The following is a 20,534-nucleotide window of genomic DNA, read 5'->3' on the forward strand; positions in this document are numbered from 1 at the left end:
ACCAGGTGACCTGCTTGCCTGGGAAAGAACCGAAGGACAGAGGAGGGACAACAGGAGCATCTCAGGCTGGGCTGCTAGAAGCTGGGCAGTCTCCTGGCTGGAGTCTCAGGGGGAGGGTCAGGGCCTTGGAGCTCTGGGCTCCCCTCCCACCAAAATGGACTTTGCTGAAGGCTCCTGATTTCTATGCTAACAAGGTCTGTTCTATGCTGTGTTCCTGTCAACTAATAAACCTTCTGTTCTACAATGCTGGCGGAGAGTCACTGCTGACTGCGAAGTTGGGGTGCATGGCCCTTTGGAGGCATGTAAGGCTGGACTTGCTGCGGGGAGCTCACGGTGTGAGCAGGGGTGCTGGACTCTCTGAGGTCAAACCTAGAAATCGCCGAAGCTGAGCAGGCTTCTTGCCCTGGTGACAGCGTGCCCTGAGGGGAGATACGCTGCCTCAGAGTCCTGCCTGACTTCATTCAGAGTTGTTCCAGAGCACCGGGACTGTGACTCTGTGACACATACACACAGAGTTTTCCCAGGGGGCTAAATTGTGGGGCTAACACAAGCCCCTTGTATGGGGCAGCAAGTAGTTGTCAAGGTGTGGCTCTGAAGAGGCTAATCTCCACTCATTGCTGTCATTTCAACTTGGAAATCTGGCACAGTGGAGTAAGGGACATCTCTACAGCCAGGCAGGGCAGGCCATGATCTCGTCCAAGAGGAATGTAGGCTTGGTTCCATAGGTTATAGCCTCAAGCGAAGATTTTCACAGAACTTGTGGCACTTCAGTGTTTCGCTCCCTAGCTGGAGCCTTAAAGGGGGGCTGATTTTCAGAATGTGCTGAGCACCTACCCTTTGAAAATCAGGCCTCTTTAAAGTGGCTCAGTTTGGGCACCCAGAATCACTAGTCACTTTTGAAATCTGTATGCGACAGAATTAAAAAATAATGAAGCCATGAGTGATATTTAATTAAGGACTGTGTTTCTTTATTTATAAATGTGCTTGGATGGCCTAAAAATGTATATGAGTAACATGTGCTTTGTCAATAAGGTAAGTAGTATACTATCTGACTCAGACCTGCAGAGAGCATATGTTTGGATAAGAAGATTCCATTTTACATGGCTACTACTCTAACTATAATTACACTTTGTGCAGGAAGGCACTCTGATTACCGCACAGATAAGTGCTATAGAAATGCTTTTATATAATTTTTTAAAGATTTAAATTCAGTGAATAAGTATAATTAAGCTAAATTCTGGGAGGTTCTGAACATCGATGCCTGCAAGGAAACACAAGCCCAGTTCCACAGAAAGGGATAGAAATTGGCCCCGTCTGTTCTGGCAACACACAAATGCCAAACCCACAGGGAGCCCATTGCACAAGCCATGCAAAAATGCATAACTGGAGCCATAGAACTGCATTCCAGGAGAGAGACTGGCCCACATTCACAGAAAGGCCAGCCATAATCTTCCTTTTTAGAAGGCTCATTCAAATGTAAATGAAGGTTTGTGAAGCATCATTGTTTCTGCACACAAAATTGTATGTTTATTTTTCAGCTCCAAGCCAACGTCCCAGAATTATCAGTACAGTCAGGTCTGGTTCAATGTACATCATCACCTGGGACCATGTCACGCCAATGTCAAATGAATCTGCTGTTCAAGGATACAAAGTATGATCTATAAAAATAGTTTCTCTCTTTTATATCCTGCACACAGTATATCCTATTGTCAATATTGCTACCTACTCTGGCTCTAATGTGCTTGCATCCTTAATTTAGACCACGGGTTCACAGTCTAGAGGTCACAACTCCCCTGTCCCCCAGTGGCTTTGGAGGAGGGTTATGGCTACCCTTCTTTTTTATGGTGAGATGGGAGGGATCCTAAAATTTTATGTTATAACGTGGTTCAAAGTATGGAAAAGGCTGAGAATCACCACTTTAGACATACAACAGAACTGATTGTTCCCACAGTGACATGTCTCCCACAGCATACATTAAAAAAAATATGCTTTTATATTTTTTCCCCTTTTTCCAGCATGAATTACTTCCAGCCTATTGTTCCCATCGTCCCTCTGAGAATTACAACCTCCAGAATACCTGTACTTATATATCAAAGACACTAATAGTACCAGTCTATCTAAAGCTGTTCATAAAGGGACAGCACATCATGGTACATGCAACTACAGTGCAAGCATATCTATAAATTATAGGAAGATGGTTAGTTATAGCTATCAATATGCTGAAACCATTAAAAACAGGCTCCTATTTAGTGTTGTTGTTTACTTGGCAGTAAAAGAGTTAGAGTGCTACACAAGTTCTTGTTTGATGGATTGAGTTACTTCCTGTGAATCATTGAAAATGTGCAGAGATCTTTTCCATGTGTCTTATAAGTCACATGCTAACTTCACATTTATAAAAATTTACCAGCTCTGAAACATATTAATAAAAAAGAAAAATTGTGCTACCTTCTGAGGACATTAAATCATTCATGCTCTAGTATATGGTAAGATGTATGGTATGTTTTTGTTTTGTTTGGTGAGCTTGAAAGTATTATCCTCAATCATTCTTAACTTGAACCCATATGGAAAATTTATCTATCAAGGAGATGGTATTGTTTTGCCATTTGTTAGAAATAAAAGAGGAAATATCTGCTCCCTCCAAGCTCCTTTACATTATAGCAAGCTGCAAAGCAGTATATTTTATTTAGTTTTGATCTAAAATTAAGCATGTACACATGAAATTAGCACCCTAAACTTGTTAATCAAAACTGGAAGGATGTAACTGTGGTATCAGCTGCAACATGACATTTCAATAACTGTACTTGTTTATGGCTTTGCAAGGTGCTGTATAGACCAGATGGCCAGCATGAGGGCAAATTGTATTCAACTGGCACACATTCAATAGAGTTGCCAGTCCCCAGAGATGGTGAATATGTTGTTGAGGTTCGAGCGCACAGTGAAGGAGGAGATGGAGAAGTAGCTCAAATAAAAATTTCAGGTAGGCATTTTTTTTATTATATTGGGAATATATGGCTAGATGAATTCATAGACCAGTAAATGCATGCCATTCCTGACAAGAAGAACCTGTGGTAAAACTCTCTCTCTTTATCTCTCTGTCTTTCTATCTCTCCAATCTTTGTATATCTGGGGTACTAATTACGATAGTATGTAGTATGCAAAATGCTATTTCAGAATAAGCATAAATGTCATGAAATTGGATGCTGGTGCTGGCATCTTAAGGTCCAGACACTTACATTTGATTCTTGTTTTTTTGGGGTTTTTTTAAACTTAAGGAGGAGAATGGTGACAACTGTAAGCTTTATGCCTACCCCTTGGCACACACCCTGTGTAGCCATTGGTACTATTTTGCAGAGGGAGTGCTAGGGAGTCTTCATAGAGTTTTACAGATTAAGGTGAGAAGGGACCATTAGATCATCTAGTCTGACTTCCTGTATATCACAGGTCATTAAATTTCACCCAATTACTCCTATAACTCAGCCCAACAACTTGTGTTTAACTAAAGTGTATCTCCCAGAAAAGCATTCAGTCTTCATCTGAAGACATTACGAGATGGAGCACCCACCACTTCCTTTGGTAGTTTGTGCCATTGTTTAATCAGTGTATCTAATTTGAATTTGTCTTGCTTCAGTTTCCAGTCATTGGTTCTTGTTATGTCTTTCCCCCCTACATTAAAGAACCTCTTATTACCCAGTGTTCTCTTCCCATTGTTATTTGTACACTGTAATCAAGTCAATTTTTTTGATAAACTGAACAGATTGAGCTCTCTAATTCTCTCCAGTAAGACTTTTCTTCAGCCCTAGAATCATTTTCCTGTCTCTTTTCTGCACCCTCTCCAGTTTTTCAACATCCTTATTAAAAAAGTGGACACCATAACTGTATGCAGTAATCCAGCATGAGTTTCAACAAAGTGATATAGAGGTAAATTACCTCCCTACTCTTACTCACTACACCCCTGCTTATACATTCAAGGATCTCATTAGTCCCATTTGTCACACTGGGAGCAAATATTCAGCTGCTTGTCCAGTGTGACCCTTAAATCCTATTTAGAGTTGTGCTCTGTCCCCTAAATGCTTTCCAGGATACATGCCCCCATTCTGTAGGTGTGACCTGCACTCCTTGTTCCTAGATGTATGAGTTTCTAATTGGCTATATTAAAACACATTTTCTTTGAATGGACCTATCTTCCCAAGCGATTCAGTTTGCTCTACTGTCCTAGTCATTATTTACCACTCCACCAATCTTTGTGTTATCTGTAAATGTTATCAGCCAGTGATTTTATATTTATTTCCAGATCATTGGTGAACATACTGAATAGTATCAGGATTAGTATCAGGATTAGTACCAGTCCCTGCGGAGCCCCCTCAAGAAACATACCCATTCGATGATGATTCCCCATTGACAACTGTTTTTTGGCATATTGGTCAGACAGCCAGTTTTTAATCCATGTACTGTACAGTAATTTCAAAATCAGCTTGTTATCCAGTATTAAGTCAAAAAAATTAGTATTATTACATTTGTATATTACAGAAATCTAGGTATGTTACATTACCTAATGTTCTAGCACCCTTCAGCAGCCACTTTTGACCTGACTTGCAGATAGCTGTGTAGGTGAATACTACTCCATGCAGTATTAGCTGCTCAGTTTGTGACTTTCATCACCCTCAGAGAGGGAGGAACTATGCAGAGAGAGAGAATGACAGCATGACTGTGACTGGACCATGCACATGGCAGTGGGGGAGGCTGAAAAAAAGACATGAGCCTGGGCGCTCTCCATCGCCATCCTAGTATATGGACCACAGGGCCAGCATTTCCTGCAGATTTATGGCTCAGTCCCTGCCTCTTCCCAAGGAGAGCAGAATGCACTGCTGTTTCCATATCCACAACCTGGCAAACTTTTAGCAGGGAGGTTACTGGTGGCTGTGCGACAGGGTAGTAGCATGCTCCCTATCAGCTCTTGCCTTCCTGGTAGCCCTCTCAGAAACATAGTGCTGGGACTAACGCATGTCCAGTCTGTGTACCACAGTGGAGCGTCTAACTCTTAGACAGTGAGATGAACATAATAAGCAATGCAATTGTAAACAAAAATGTTGCTCTGTTGGAAGAATGACTTCTTAACAGGGTCCATCTGGCTATTGAGAATAGCTGCTTTGCTAAAGTGAAATGGGAGCAAAAAAAGGTAAGTTATAGCACATTTATTTCTGCAGTTAATTTAGTTATTAAAAGCACGACAAAAAATTTTGATTTGCAAATGTTGTTGTGTTTAGAAGCCAAATATACATATAAAAAATGTGGAAATACATATTCTTTCTATTCCACCCCTCTTCCTCCTCGTTTTCTCTCTCTTCTCTTTTTATATTCTCTTTTGAAGCAAATTCCAGTTTGAAAGATAAACTCTTTTAGCAGGGCCGGCCCACAACATTTTGGCACTGAGGCAGGGAGCTCAAATGTCGCCCCCATGCTCCCTCGCTTGGGCCAAAACTTTGAAAGGTCTCAATTCTGCCTTCTTCCTGTTCTATGCCTCTCATGGTACTGCTCTGCTACCTACCCCAATAAAGGAGAACTAACAACTTAAAATGCCTTGTTCAAAAATGTTGAGTAACACTTAACTTTCAAACACCTGAACAGCAAATTTAACTTTTCTTGTCTGCATAGTAAACACTGGCATTTTTATCTGTTTGAATAATCAAAGTGGTGCTTTCCGTGCCTTCTCGGTTGCAAAGATTTGAACTGCTTCCTGCTGAAGGTCCACAGTCTGGGCCAGCTCATGCTCTACTGAGATGGTAAGGCTGACCAGCCTCTCCTGTGTAATTGTGGAGCATAGATGTGTTTTTATTAACTTCAGCTTGGAGAAGCTAAATTCTCCACTGGCAACTGTTACAGGAAGTGTTAGAAGTATGCGCAGAGCAACAAAAGCATTTGGAAAGAGGGTGGTCATCTTATTTGTGCACATATATTCCAGAACAGCCTTTGGAGTTGATCCTGCTGAAATGTATCTTGAAAGGGCTTTCAGTTCATCACCTAAATCACTCGCATCAACATCGCGCATGTCATCATGTGTCAACACTGTCTCTAGTGCACTGCATTGCTGGTGTAGGTCTTCTTCAGATATAGTGAGGAGTTTGGGAATATCATACAACATCCCAAATATACTGCTGTTACTTGAGCTGCATGAAAGGTTCTTCAACTGACTATATTGCACAATCTAGCACCTGGTTAAAGAATTCAACTTTGAATTGTTGTTTGGGGTCTCTTATGGGATTATCCCGTGCCTTGTAATCAAAATGTCATCTTCTTCGGTGACTCTTGTATTCTTGAATGGGTGGGAAAATAGCTTCAGTGTGAAGTTCCGCCAACTTCTGTGCATTCTTCAGAACATTTTGAAATCCCTTCCTCTGACCAGTAAGACTGTAGGTATGACTTTGCTTTGTCGAGTCGTTCCATTGCTGCAGATATATCAAGGTCAACACCTTAGAGTCTCTTGCTTACAACATTTCAAACAGTATGTCAGGCCACAACACTAAGCCACACAGAAATTTGAAGTTATGTATGTTTCTTGTGATTCCATTTCCCTCTGCCACTGTTCTCCCACGAACAGTTCCTGTCATAGCATTATCCTCCATAATGGCAACTATGGCATCATCTATCTTCTCAATTTGGTATGTGATAGGCTTTATCATTTCCACTCAACTTTCCCATCATGTGGCACTCAGTGGTTTCAGTGTCAGAGAGGATGTTCCCAGATGTTGCTTCAAAATTTGCCATTAATGAGTTGATGCAGAGAAAAATACATAGATGCTTTGAATTACATTAAAAAATTCAGCAACCTCACTAGAAACTAATGCTAGAATCACTGACCACCAAGTTCAGCGAATGAGAACTGTATGGGACAAAAAAATCTCGAGGGTTTAACTCTCGGATCCGTGTCTGCACTCCTCTATTCTTTCCTCTCGTGTTGGCACCATTATTGTAGCCTACCTCTCATGTCAGCTATTGCAATTCCCATATCTTCCAGCTTTTTAAGAAGCACATTTGTCATACCAGCTCCTATAGTATCATCAATGTCAATAAATTCTAGAAAATGCTCTCTGACAGTCTCCATTGCAGGGACATTTTCACTAGGTTTTGTTGTTACAAAACACATCATTTGTTCCATATGGCTGATGTCCAGAATAACAGAGTAATATCTTGCTGACTTCAGATCTGCTGTAATCTTCTGTTTGACTTTTGTTGCCAGTAACTGTATGATCTCATTTTGAATTGTTTTTCCAAGGTAGTGGTGTGTGTACATTTCTTGGGTGGTGACTCATCTTAGATGCTCCTGGAGTACAGCATCAAACTCAGCCATCAGCGCCACAATTTTAAGGAGGTTTCCATTGTTTGGCACATACAGTTGATCTAAAGTGCCCCGCAGTGCTAGGTTTTGGGTAGCAAGCATTCTCACAATGGCAATGAGCCTTTTCAGAACATTTTTGCCAGTAAAGAGACTCTGATGCAATCTTCTCTTGATGCTGATCATCTATGGTGGCCTTTAACCTTAGTCTCATCTCAAGCTCTTTCCAGCTATGGAATGCTCTGTGGTGATTTGCTGCCTTCTCATGGCATGCCAGATTTCTAGCCAGATTTTTCCAGTCCTTTGTTCCTATAGAACCCAATGTGGCTGGAACATTAGACTGGAAGAGTCTGCAACAAAAACACTATGCAGCATTCTGGGTTTTTGAGTGCATAAGCTATGGCCTCTCCACTTTGTCACCATTGGGGATTTCACACCAGTAATGTGTTGGATGGAAACTTCTATTTTCATTGTCTTCGGGGAACATGATGTTTTTCACTTGCTGTGGCCAATGCAATACAAGGAAGTCCCTCAGGCTACTGCTCAAGTGGGTCCACAGTCCTGGATCATCTAGACTTAAGGAACTAAACTCAGCAGCAGCTCTTTCTTGCACCTCCACCACACTCTTCTCTGATCTACACTTTTCTTCAGGAATGTGCATGGTTACATCCATTTGAGATGGAGATATGGATGCTGCAGTAGCTGCCAGCTTACCTGCACTCTGACTAACTGGAAGATCAAGCATCTCCTCACCACTCACATCCTCACTGGGCCGGAAGGCTCACCGTGAACATTTGTGTCTATGTATCTCAGGAAAGCTCCTTCCTGTTTAGATAGAAAAGCTTCCTTTGCTTTCTTTCTTTTTCTGAATGATGCCCCAGAGGGGCGTTTTCTTCTTTCACTCATGACTGCTGTTCTGTGCCAACTGTAGTGGCTCTCAATACTCAATTGAAGGGGACAAATAAGCAGGTTGGTAGCATGGCCTGAGTGAGGGAAGATATCAGCGTCTTAAGGGCCTAACTGGCTCCTACTACTTCCGTTGACTGCCTGTTCTCCTCAAGTGGGTTCAGGGAAGTAGCAGGAAACAGGAAGCTCCCTGATAAGCTGGTGTTAATCAGGCCAGGCTCCTGGGGGTGCTAGAGAGGTACATAAGAGGCTCCTCCTCCTCTCTCTCCCTGCAGCTCCTGCTGCTTTCTGCTATTCCCTCTGACCTTTTCTCCTGCCTGCCTGTTATGTCTTTTTTGCCCTCCTTCCTCCAGCACAGCACTCCACCATCTTTGTGCATCTAGAACAGAGAGAATACATATGCACCAGCAGCAAACACAATTTTCTACACTCTGGGTCCTAGTGGCGCCCCACACACACAATCTGGCACCTGAGGCGGCCGCCTCAGTTGGCCTAATGGTAAGGCCAGCCATGTATTTTAGCTTTAGTATAAAGTACGTTTATCAATATAAATATAAAAACACACATTCCTTTACACTGAGTAATCTGACATTTAAGAACTTGTCATAAAATAATCAGCTGCATATTTATTGAACTGCATTTCAGAACATTTACCATAATCAGAGTAAAATATAGGCCTACTGTCTTTTGTTAACCAATGTCTGGTGTTTAGTGATTTTTCTTTACCACATTACAGTGAATTCATGAACTACACAGTTTTAAACTCTATATTGAGATACCACAGCCAACTGAGGACTGGAACTGCTTGTTTAACCATAGGAGTCAGTTTCTACAGCTAATAGCAGGCTTATCTAATTTTTTTAAAATACATTAAAGGTTGGCTTTTTTTCTTTTTAGTCTCTAACATGCTTTGCTGATTGAAATATGTTGTCATAATGCAGATATTAATGTAATCCCAGCGTTAGTCTGAAATGCTGCAATGAATACAAATCAAAAACATATTGCGCCTGGTTATCCTCTCACTTACACTACTGTAATTGAATTGGTTTCAGTGAAAGTTACACCTAGTTTATGCCAAAGTAAGTTACAGAAGAATCAAGCTCATGGACTTTTAAATGACTTTATACTTCATGGTATCTTCACTTTCTTACAGTACTTTTCTAAATCTCATTCCAAATGCCTAAGTGAAAAAAGAATAATTTACATACTGTATGCGTACAGCTTCTGCTTTCCCCCACTTAAATATGTATTGAGTTTTCATTGCCAGAGGCATACTTGGTAATTCTGCACAATGTTTACTCGCAAGCATTCATCTTTTTCAAAGCAAAATGCATGAGGATTTTTTTTGCAGCCTCAGTAACTCAACATTTTAATTTTATTGTATCTTTTAATCTGCAATTTCTTTTTCTGCTACTTAATAGGAATGGTAATATTTATTGAAAAGCCCCATCAGCTGACCTGGGGCAGACATAGCTGTGCCGCGGGTCTTTTATTGCAGTGTAGACATACCCTCAGTCACAAAAACACAGTTTGTTTCTTTTCTGCCACGTGAACCTTTAGTCCTCTGTTTCTAAACAGGACAGGCAGTAGCACAGGTATACCGCAGTAGGAGGCTTTCACACAGCTTCTCTCCTCCAGGGACCATCTGCACTTCCCTGCTCCCTGTTCCTCCCAAGGATATATCCTCCCAGTGACTGTGCCAATTACTTCAGTATCCCAACAGTTACCACCAAGTCTCAGTAATCCCCTCTAGAAATAGGTTAATTGGCTCCAATTAAGCCTGCAGTCTTCTCTGTGCTGCAGCAACTTCACTAACCAGAGTGCTACAGCTAAAACTCTGTCACAGTCTGCCACATCTACGGTTGTGGTATTAAAAAGATTAGGTGGAGAAAATAGGTAGATCCTGTAAGGAAACTGTTATATCGCCATTATATAAAATCTGATGAAGACTTGGACTGTGTGACTGTCCATTATAACCAATCTTGGAACTCATTAATCATTAGTTAAAGAAATATAGCAAAAAATGTTCTATAAAACCAATAACATGATTTCAAAAGTGAAGTCATACTAAAGAACTATTCTTCTCTCTATTGCATTTCGTCCTCGGTCTCATGTTTCACAGCAGACTAGGAGAATGTACAGAATAACCTCATACTTCACTGTGTTAATGCTTCTGAAACAGATTGGCAGGTTCGCTAAACATTCTCTTGTCATTTGGTTTTATTTCTGGTGCATTACAGATACTCTAAGTACCACTGCAGTGTAAATTTTTGATAGATCCAGGTCTAGTCCCGTTTAATATGAGAATTAAGGTTTGATTGTGTCACATTTCCACACATTACACCACATTCAGTTATGGAACAAGCATGTTCTCAAACAGACACGCTGCTTTTGAATTTCAATGTCTTATATTTTCTCTTGTATTTAGTAACAGGAAGGACTAGGAAAACATTTGGTAGTGATACATTCTACTATGGTCTAGTCAGCATTATCCTACGTTATTCATGACCATGCTTATTTTGTTGTTCATTTCTAGATTAAAGAACCTTGATATGTAGAAAAAGTTAATAACAGAGCTCAATACAAATTAATTAACAAATACTCATAACACCCTGTGAAGTAGTAGTATTGATTCCATTTTACAGAGAGGGAAACTGAGGCAGAGCAATTAAGATACTCTTTAAGACCACAACAGCAATTAGAGTAAGGATTAAAATTCAGAAAGTCATCCTGGTTCTCCCAGTCATGTGTTGAGACTTCTAAACCAAACAGTTGGTCTGTCTCCTTCTGAACTCATCTATGGCATCCTATTGTACAGTACAATTAAAATTACATTCAGATTTGAAGTATGGTGTAATATGACTGATAGATCAATTATCTGCAGTGAAAGTTCAGCTGGGAGTCGCATGCCATTGCATAAGTGAACAGCTATATCATAAATATTGTCTTTATGTTGGGTGAAAGATTTAGGCCAGATCTACAGAAAGAACCTCTTTTTTTTTTAAAATTCAGTTTGAAAGTTTTCCTCCTCTTGTATCTTTTTTCCATGATTTTTTTTTTGCAGATAGTCACATTGAAATGGTTATTGTTATTTCTCCTGTAAGCAATTGGTTATTGCTGATAATTGTGATTTTAGGGCTACAGTTAGCAACTATGAATTTTTGCATAAGTACACCCCTAAATTGTCCAAAACCAAGTGGTTAATAATGCTGTAGCTATTGAAGGGTAACTCTGAAAAACTGTTGTCTCTCTGTACATCACCTATCTTATCTGTAACTTCTTGTTTGTGACTGTGGCCTCTGATTTTGAAATGGTAACATGAGTACAAACAGGTAGAGATAGCAGCCTACAGAAGGTTGGTAACTCCTTTACTAAACCACATTAACAATTATTGGAAATACAGTAGTGTCTCTCAAGTATGTTGGGCTGTTGCCGCTTCCTCATAGTCTAACTCCTTCAAACAGCTTTTCTACATTCACACTTTCCATGAACCTGCCAGACAGGCTATAGGTCCCATGAGTCTGAGTGGCATTGTAGTTCTTTTTAGTCCCAGAAAGTAAGCAAAGATTAAGGCAATCTGAGTACTACTTGAGTGGAAGGACATAGGGGAGTTAGAAAGAGAATGTAGAAGAATAGTCTGTTCGAAGCTAAATGCTATGCAGAAATATATGAAGAAGAGTTTGCGGGATATAGTAGGAGTCTTGGTTTTGAGCTGAACAGAACGTGCCATGGCATGCATTTAAAAAAAAAAAAAAGAAAGCAAGAAAATAATGCTCAGCCAGAGCCAGAAGAACATTGGGAATGGAAAAAAGAAGTCTATTCTGACAGTTCCAGTAATGACTGAATTAAATTCTAGTGAAATCCCACTTGCAGGATTAGCTTCAAGGTTATTACCAAACCCTTCTTTTTTTCCATCTCATCATCAGGAAAAGTAGATTTTCAGGATAACCAGGAGGACAAACAAGAACAGCAACAGGAAGAAATGGATTTTAAAGAAATCCTCAATGCTGTTCAAGAAAGTAAGTTTTCTCTTAGATCTAAACTTGATTTTGAAGCAAAGAAATTGATCATGATGAGAACTCATCATAGCGTACTGTTAGAGTAGAAAATAATTGTAGAGTGGGACAGAGAATAGATATAAAGAGAGGCAAATATAAAAATGCCAAAAATCAGAAATGATGAAATAATGTCTGTGTTTTAAAAAAGTATAGAAAACTCTAGTATCAAGAGCTTTCTTTTATGAATCCAACTATTTTTGGTAGTAAAATTTTCACAGATAGATCATTTAGGACAAAATTCTAGTATTAAGTCTGAAAGATGCAGTTGAACTCCAGTATTATGCTCTACTTGAATGCAGATTTTTTTTTTATTGATGACAATTTGTATAAGAAAGTTACAGATAGCACCAGAATCAGCCGAAGTGAGGCCTGGATCCAATCAAACCAAAGGGCCTCCACAACAAACCAAAGGACTCCTGCAAAAGTGCTTGTGACTTCCTATTTGATTCCTAACCATTATTTTCTGACCTTAGTTAATAATAGATAATTATTAGTAGATAGATTTTTCTTATAGTCATTTAAAAAAAACTAACATTATCATCTTGTCAGCTGGTAGTAGGTAAGCCTTATGGGAACCAAAAATTTAACCACAACCAGGTGACACAATGTTAAACATTAGTTGTTCCCATCTATACTGCCTACCAAGTCATGTTTAAATCGTGTTATTTAACATGATTCCTTGAGGCCATTTTGTAATATGAATTAATTGTCTAGTAAAGACAAGCCCAATGATTTCAATATGTTTGCATGGGTGTAACAGGTAGTAGAATTTATCACCAAAGATATTGCTTTAGGACCTGCCTTCCTCCTTCGTTGTTGGTTTTTTTTTCTCCTAACTGACCTTGGTCTGGCACACTGAGTGCCTTAAACTCTGGACTGGTAATGGACTCTTGTGGCCATGTCTGCAATAGGAAAAAACGTTACATTTGTAACACATTAGGTACCGTGTCAACTAGCAGGTGTTAAAATCTCAGTATAGACAAGGCAAGTTGTAGTTTTAATATATATTAGCCAGTTGAGGTAAACTCTAATTGGGAGCTATGTATTAAAACTACAATTTGCCTTGCCTACAGTAGGATTACAGTTAGCTAACACTTGTAAAAAAAAAATCTTTTTTGTCACTGAAGTTAAAGCCTATGTCAGACAGTCAGATAGCTGACTAAAGCATCTCATGATTGTAGAATTCAAGGAGAAAACATTCTGTGCCCATGCTATGATTGAAGACTTGTCTATGCTCAGAATTGCATCAGTTTAGCTTAAGGTGTGATTTTAAGCCAATTTAGCTAAATCTGGGCAAAAAGCTTGGTGGACTCTCTTATTTTGGTTTGTCATCAGTCAGTTAGGAGCAGGTTTTAAGATACCAGAAATAAACTATTCCTAAAATTAAGTAAGTGTGTTTACACGTGTTCTGTTTTGTCCAAAACAATTACCAATTAGGGACCTGGACCCACGCATGCCTTGGGATTTCCACTGAACTGGGATTCTGTATGAGTGCCAAATTCTATACGGTCAGTTCTGGATGCAGGATCAGGAGCTAAGATGAAGAAAAGCCTCTAAGTTGTGTGCAATTTTGAACTTAATGGTTAGGAATGAATGTTTAGTCTCCAGCTGTACATGGAAATGAAAACTAGGAGGGAGCATGTCTAATAAATACACTGGAAATCAGGACTTGGGGGTTTTATTCGCACTTTGCTTCAGACTTGGTATGTGACTGTGGGCACGTCACTTAGGCCAAAATTTTCAAAACTTACCTGCCATGAGACTACACTCCTGCTGAAGGTAGTTGCAGTTGTAAATGTCAGCTTCTCTGGCCTAAGATATCTAAAGTTGGATGTTTTCTGAAATGTGACTATTAATATCTTGATGCGTCTGTTCTCTCATCTTTAAAATAAGGATAATAATAGCTACTGTATGTCACAGGGGTGTTGAGACATAATTGGTTAGTACACCTCTACCTCAATATAACGCTGTCCTGGGGAGCCAAAAAATCTTACTGCATTATAGGTGAAACTGCGTTATGTTGAACTTGCTTTGATCAGCTGGAGTGCGCAGCCCCACCCCCCCAGAGCGCTGCTTTACCGTGTTATATCCGAATTCGTGTTATATTGGGTTGTGTTATATCGAGATAGAGGTGTACTTGTAAAACACTTTGAGATGATGAGATGAAAGGTGCTGTAATGTACCAAATGATGTCAATTTGAAGAAGTAATTTTGGAATATGAAAATTAACTGAAGATTGTTCTTGACTTGCAATCCTAGGGCTAGGTTCAGAAAAGGATGTAGATGCCTAACTGCCACTTTAGGTGCCTGAATTCCAGAATCAGGCCCCACTGAGATTCCCAGTACTCTTGCTTAACTGCCTCTGAACACTGTAGAAACCTACACGTGCGCAGCACCTGAATTTTTGCAGTAAAAGTTCCCTAGGTGCCTATATTTCTGACTCTGAGCAGGTGCACTGCAGCCCCATGCCAAGCATCAGGACGGGTAAGTCCAAGGGTGATGCATGAATTGGATAAAGATAGGTTTTCCTGTGCCTAATGCACCTGCGTGGCCTAATCTGGTAAGCATGCTCATAGCTCGCCTACCAGATAAGATCCCTATAGGAAAGTTTACACAAAATGGCTGGGGGGGGGTGACCTTTCTCATATCTTTTAGCCCCATGGTTAGGGTACTGACCTGTGAGGTGGAAGACCCCTGCCTCAATTTGCTCCTCCACCTGATGGGGAGAAGGAATTTGAACAGGGATCTGCCACTTCTCAAGTAAGTGCACTGGGCTATGGGATAGTCTGATTTGTGGGGAGGGCACTCCCTCAATCTCTTCTTTTCAAGCTGTTCCACTGTGGCTAAATAATGAAATTGTCACTGGGGAAGAGAGAGAGAAAACAAGCATGAGAATGACTCTGGAGCCTGATGGTTAGAGCACTTACCAAGGAAGTGAGAGAGCCAGTCCCCGTGCTCCAATGACTTTTAAAATCATTTATCCACAGTGGAACAGCTTCAAAAGGAGAGACTGAGTGAGGGATCCCCCACATCAGAATATCCCATAGCCCTGTGTTATGGCACTCAGCTGAGAGGTGGCAGGTGCCTGTTCAAATACCTTCTACCCCTCAGGAAGAGGGGGATGAACCAGGAGTCTCCCATATCCCGGGTGAGTACCCTAAGTCCTCCTTCCCCAGCATCACTCAGCTTCTCACTAATCGTAAGAGAGGGTTTGCAGCTGAGAATCCCAGATAGGAGGAGGTGCATCCTTGTAGCCCAGAGTTAGGTGCCTATCTCCAAGAGAGGGATGGGGCTTAACACACACCCTTTGCCTTAGCATCTCCCATTGACTGGTATAAGTGCTGCCTAGCATGCTGGCTTCTGTGAATCCCATTCTAAGGTGCCTACCTCTCCCCATTCCTTATATAGAGAACCTAGGCACCTAATTCAGGCTTTGTGAATCCCAGTGATTTTTGAAGCACTTAAAAGTTAGACCTGATGATGTTCAATGTCACCATGCCTAAGAGTCTTCTTGTGAATTGAGCCACTGGTGTTGAAGAGACTTCAGTTTACAGTTATTGAGAAACACTTGAGCTATGAGAGAGAGGGGCAGGAAATAAGGATTTTGAAGGATATGACTCTGTGGAAATTATGGGTTTTGAAGGGTTATTTTTTATCTGTTTTCAATGTTTATTTGCATTTTCTTATTTGGCTACGGGAGGAAAGGAGACTTTATATTTAGACTGAATTTGTGAAGGCAGTTACTTTAGAATATTTGAGAAAAATATTAGTACTTTAATATATACGTCAAGGAATGCAAAAGAGCTCAGTGAAGTGGTTACAAGACTTTGGGGTTTTTACTTGGTTTAAGGAACTCTTTGTCAGTGCTCCATTACAAACTGTACATTTCTACAGTAGGCAAGTTTATGGGGAAATGATTGATACATTAAAAAATAAGCTGCGTTGAGAATGCTGAAAGGTGCCTTGTAAAGAGATGCAAGCATAGGGTCCAGTAGCTACGCTAACGTATTATATGAGGACTGTGGTTAGCCCATTCTACTGATAGAGGGAGGTGTTTTTAGCTTATAGGAAATAGGGAGAAAAACAAATATTAACACTAAGAGGGTATCTGAGAGTGACTTTGAGGTTTCTATTTTTAGATGTGGAATGTTGATTTCAAGAGTGAAATTAAATTAACCACTGTGCAGAGGTCCAGCACAGGGCCACAGCACACTTAAGTCTCACTTATGCCTATTTTAATGTTAGGGGAGAGAGATTTAGTTGAGGATGGACTAGGCTCTCTCCAGAAGATATCACTTTTCTTTTTCTTTTTTTATTAACAAAAATGGATATGTTCTTTATGAATTCACACTTATTGCAGTAAACTTGGTAATATTTGTTGTTATCAGGTCATTGTCTTTATGGAAACTGAATAGAATGATCTCTGTTATCCTCTGTCGCTGATGGAATTATCTCTAGATTTACAGTGGAGATTTATGATTTTCTCCTTGAAAATGTACAGTTTAAAATAATTTAACCAAGGACATTGATTTATCATTGTTAAAATATACATCTCTATATCATTCCTCAAGTGAGAGAAGATACAGTATCGCTTACAAGGGGAAATAAACAATATGAATGCAAATTATGGAGTCATTTTCTGATCATGTGGAGGCTTAAAAGACCAGCGGCATTCAACAGTGAATATAGGTTTGCAGGAAGAGGCTGCTATTGATAGGACAGGATTCTGCTTTCTTCCCTTAATTCCCTAGTGTGAAAAGACACACAGAAAAGAGAAGAATGGTGATGGAATTGCTATAGCACCAGTAGACTGAATGGCAAGTAGAGACAAGTGAGTTGGATCTCAGACATAGGCAGGAACCTCTTCATCACTTTCATTAAGACATAACTGCTCTTGACAGAAATAAAAATACAAGAAATAACAGTTGCCCAGTGGTCTCATGATGGCCTACTGAAGGTTTAGGTAAAACAAAACAAAAAAAACCCAAACCTGTAGTTGAAATGAAAACACGGAGGTAGCCAGTCCGGGATACTGAATCAGATAAGGCTTGCAGGGCAAAGGTAAAAGGGTAAGGTTTGCAGTAAAGCAAATGAATAAATGGCAACGAAGGAGGAATAAGAAGCATTTTAAAAATCAAGGGGAAAATAGTACTGGGAGAAAGAAGACTCAGTAATACACAAGGAGGATGAAATTAATGGTGACTCCAAAGAGGCTGAGGTGCTGAATTTTTATTTGGTTTAGTATGTCTTTAACAGGAAAATTTATAGAGGCGCATGAGCAACCAGTAGAGTAGGATATTAAGGGAAATAACTAACTTGCCAAAGAAGTCTAAAGAAATGAGTCCTTCATATGAGCACTTTATCTGAACTATTAGAGCATTTCCAGGAAGTAACGCTTAGCACCCTCATCTGAGAGAGATTGCATCATTCTGGATGGATGTGGTTAAAGAAGAGAGTCCAGAAAGTGAGATTGATATCTTGGAAAATGAGGACATTTATGGCTCAGACATTTATGAAAAGGAGAGTACAGATTGCCTGCATTCAAGAGACCAAACTGAAAGGAACAAAGACAAGAGCATTGGAGAAGGTTATAAACTACTACTATGGCACATTGAATAAGAGATATGTAGTTAATATAGTTTTAGGACATGGCCCCATTCTTTACACTGCCTTGCAGGTCAGACCGCTGGTGTGAATAGTCCTCTTCAAACAGGACAACATTAATGTGAAATAGGAAGGTTTTAGTTAACGCCTGCAGCATCCATATAGGGGAGTTATAGCACCCCTATAGTCTCAACAAGCCCTTAGGCCAGTGGTCCCCAACACGGTGCCCGCGGGGGCATCTAAATGCGCCTGCGTCCTGGACGGCAGTCAAGTATCTGCCAAAATGCCACCGAATTTCGGCAGCATTTCGGCGGATGCTCAACCGCCGCCACCGTCCTTCGTCTGGGGGGACCACTGCCTTAGACAAAGTGATGCAGGAATTTGTAGTGATTGTGGATAGGTGAAGTGACAGGATAATTTTGGTTAAGATAGCTATTGAAAATGGCCTCCTAAATGTAATATGTACCTATGCACCTCACATGGAATGTGATGAACAAGGACAAAAAGGATTTCTGCGGGAGGGAATGGACACTGCTGTACAGAAAGTGGTAACAAAAGAGTCATCAGTGGAGCTAACCTTAACAATCATGTGTGGAGATGGCAAGGTGTACCATAGCGTCTGTAGCAAGGAAGGGCAAACTGTATTACAGTATGCCCAGACGTATGACTTGGTCATCATTAATACATTTTTCACTAACAAGGAAGAACATTTGATTACCTGTAAGAGTGGCAGATAGATTACTTCCTTCTAACCCAAGCTGAGCTGAAGAACTTCAGAAACTGTAAGGTCATCGCAGGGGAAAGCATTGCATCACAACATAGAATATTGGTTGTTGACTGTCAATATATAGCATACATGAGATGAAAATTGTCCAGATCAAGTGATGGAAGCTTAATGAAGTTAGTAAGGAGTTTAAAATTAAAGTGCTGGGGAAGATCTCTTTAGAATGATTGAGAGAAAATAAAAATCAATGGTGGAATCGTATTGCAATCAAAATTCTAGAATGTGCAAAGAACCTACTTGGTGAATAAAAGGGAAGAGTCTTTTTCCCCAAAGAGAGCAGATGGTGAAGTTTGAGAGGCCACAAAGGAAAAGTGTTTTAAATTTTCGCAAGCAATGCTCCAACAGCAGGATTTTCAGGGATATAAAAAGAAGTCAAAAAGATAGTGAATAAAGAGGCAGCAGCTACTAATACTAAAGCCCTGAAATGAAGAAGGGTGAGAAAGAAATACCTAAACTGGCAAAGACCTGCAATTAGAGGGCTAAAGAAATTGGTGACATCAAAATAATCAAAAATGAAAGTGAAAATACATTAATCAATGAGAACCAGATTAAAGTATGGTGGAGAAATTACTTTGAAGAAAATCCATTATAACCAATCATAGAAGATGTAGTTGCAGAAGCAACATGGAAAATAAGAAAGCTCTCAGCCCCAATGGGATACCAGCAAAAGTATGGAAGTGCATAGGGCAAATAGGCATGAACATATTGATACAATTGTTTAATTTCATGAGGGGACTGAGAAGATGCCTGGAGAAAGAGCACATTAGCACCAATAGTTAAGAGAAAAGGAGACATGCAAGTCTGCGGAAACTACCAGGGCAATAAACGCATCAGCCACAAAATGAAAATCTAGAAGAAAGTTGTAGATAAGAGACTATGAAGAGAAATAAAGGTCCCTGACAAACCGTTTAGATTCATGCCAGGTAAATCAACTATAGATGCTACTTTTGCATTAAGATTGCATGTGGAAAAATATAGAGGGGAAAAAAGGAAAACCCTGCATATAGTATTCATTGATTTTGAGAAGGCTTATGACCACATTCCAAGAAAAGTCATCTGGTAATGTATGAGAATAAAAACAGATACCTGAAGTCTATATCAGACTCATCCAGGATGTGTATGAGGGTGCTGTTACCAAAGTCAGGTGGCCATGATGGGGAGAAACTGAACAGTTTCTAGTAAGTAAATTAAGGTTTGGGACTAAGCCCCTTTTTTGTTCATGTTAGTGCTTGATGCCTTTTCAGAAAGCATTCAGAGAGTGGCACCGTGGTGCATGCTTTGTGTGGATGATGTGGTGCTTGTGAGGGAGAGCAAAGAGGAAGTGGAAGAAGATTTAGAGAGATGACTGTCACATGGGGTGAAAACTGGAAAAGAGAATCTAAAGAATGTATTTATAAAGTGTGATCTATTGAGTTGGAAGGAGGTTCCTCATGTGATACTTTAGAGATAGCACTGTTCTTGTCAGGATGGTCTTATTTAACATTTTCTTCAATGATCATAAAGAGAGTAAATGGCACATTAAAAGAAACTTTTATACTAAATCAGGAATCATAACAAAATTCAGGTAGGGCAGATAAACAGTACAGGGATTTAAAGAGATTAGAAACATAGTTACAAAATAAAGGCCCTAGTTCAGTAAACCATTTAAACCCATCCTCATTCAGCAATGCAGTTAAGCACATGCTTAACTTTAGACATGCTTAAAATTTAGCATGTGCGTAAGTGCTTTGTTAAATAGTGATTGACTGCTGAATCGGGGTCCAAATGAGATTCTGGGTAAAGTTTTCAAAAGCCCTGTAAGTGACTTAAGAGCCTAAGTGCCAGTGATTTTCAATGAGACTTAGGGTACATC

At 40.0% G+C, this 20,534-nt stretch overlaps 1 protein-coding gene across 1 annotated transcript in view; it reads left to right on the top strand.

The window, feature by feature from the left end:
* The window catches only part of CNTN1 (contactin 1), a 254,857-nt gene that overhangs the window by 203,423 nt on the left and 30,900 nt on the right, over positions 1 to 20,534 (top strand). Inside the window, exons 21-22 of the mRNA XM_044996278.1 lie at positions 1,539 to 1,651; positions 2,821 to 2,977. Of these exons, the coding sequence (XP_044852213.1) occupies positions 1,539 to 1,651; positions 2,821 to 2,977 (270 nt within the window). The remainder of the gene's footprint in view (positions 1 to 1,538; positions 1,652 to 2,820; positions 2,978 to 20,534) is intronic.

This window comes from Mauremys mutica, chromosome 1 (assembly GCF_020497125.1).
Source record: "Mauremys mutica isolate MM-2020 ecotype Southern chromosome 1, ASM2049712v1, whole genome shotgun sequence".
NCBI classification, from domain to species: Eukaryota; Metazoa; Chordata; order Testudines; family Geoemydidae; genus Mauremys; species Mauremys mutica.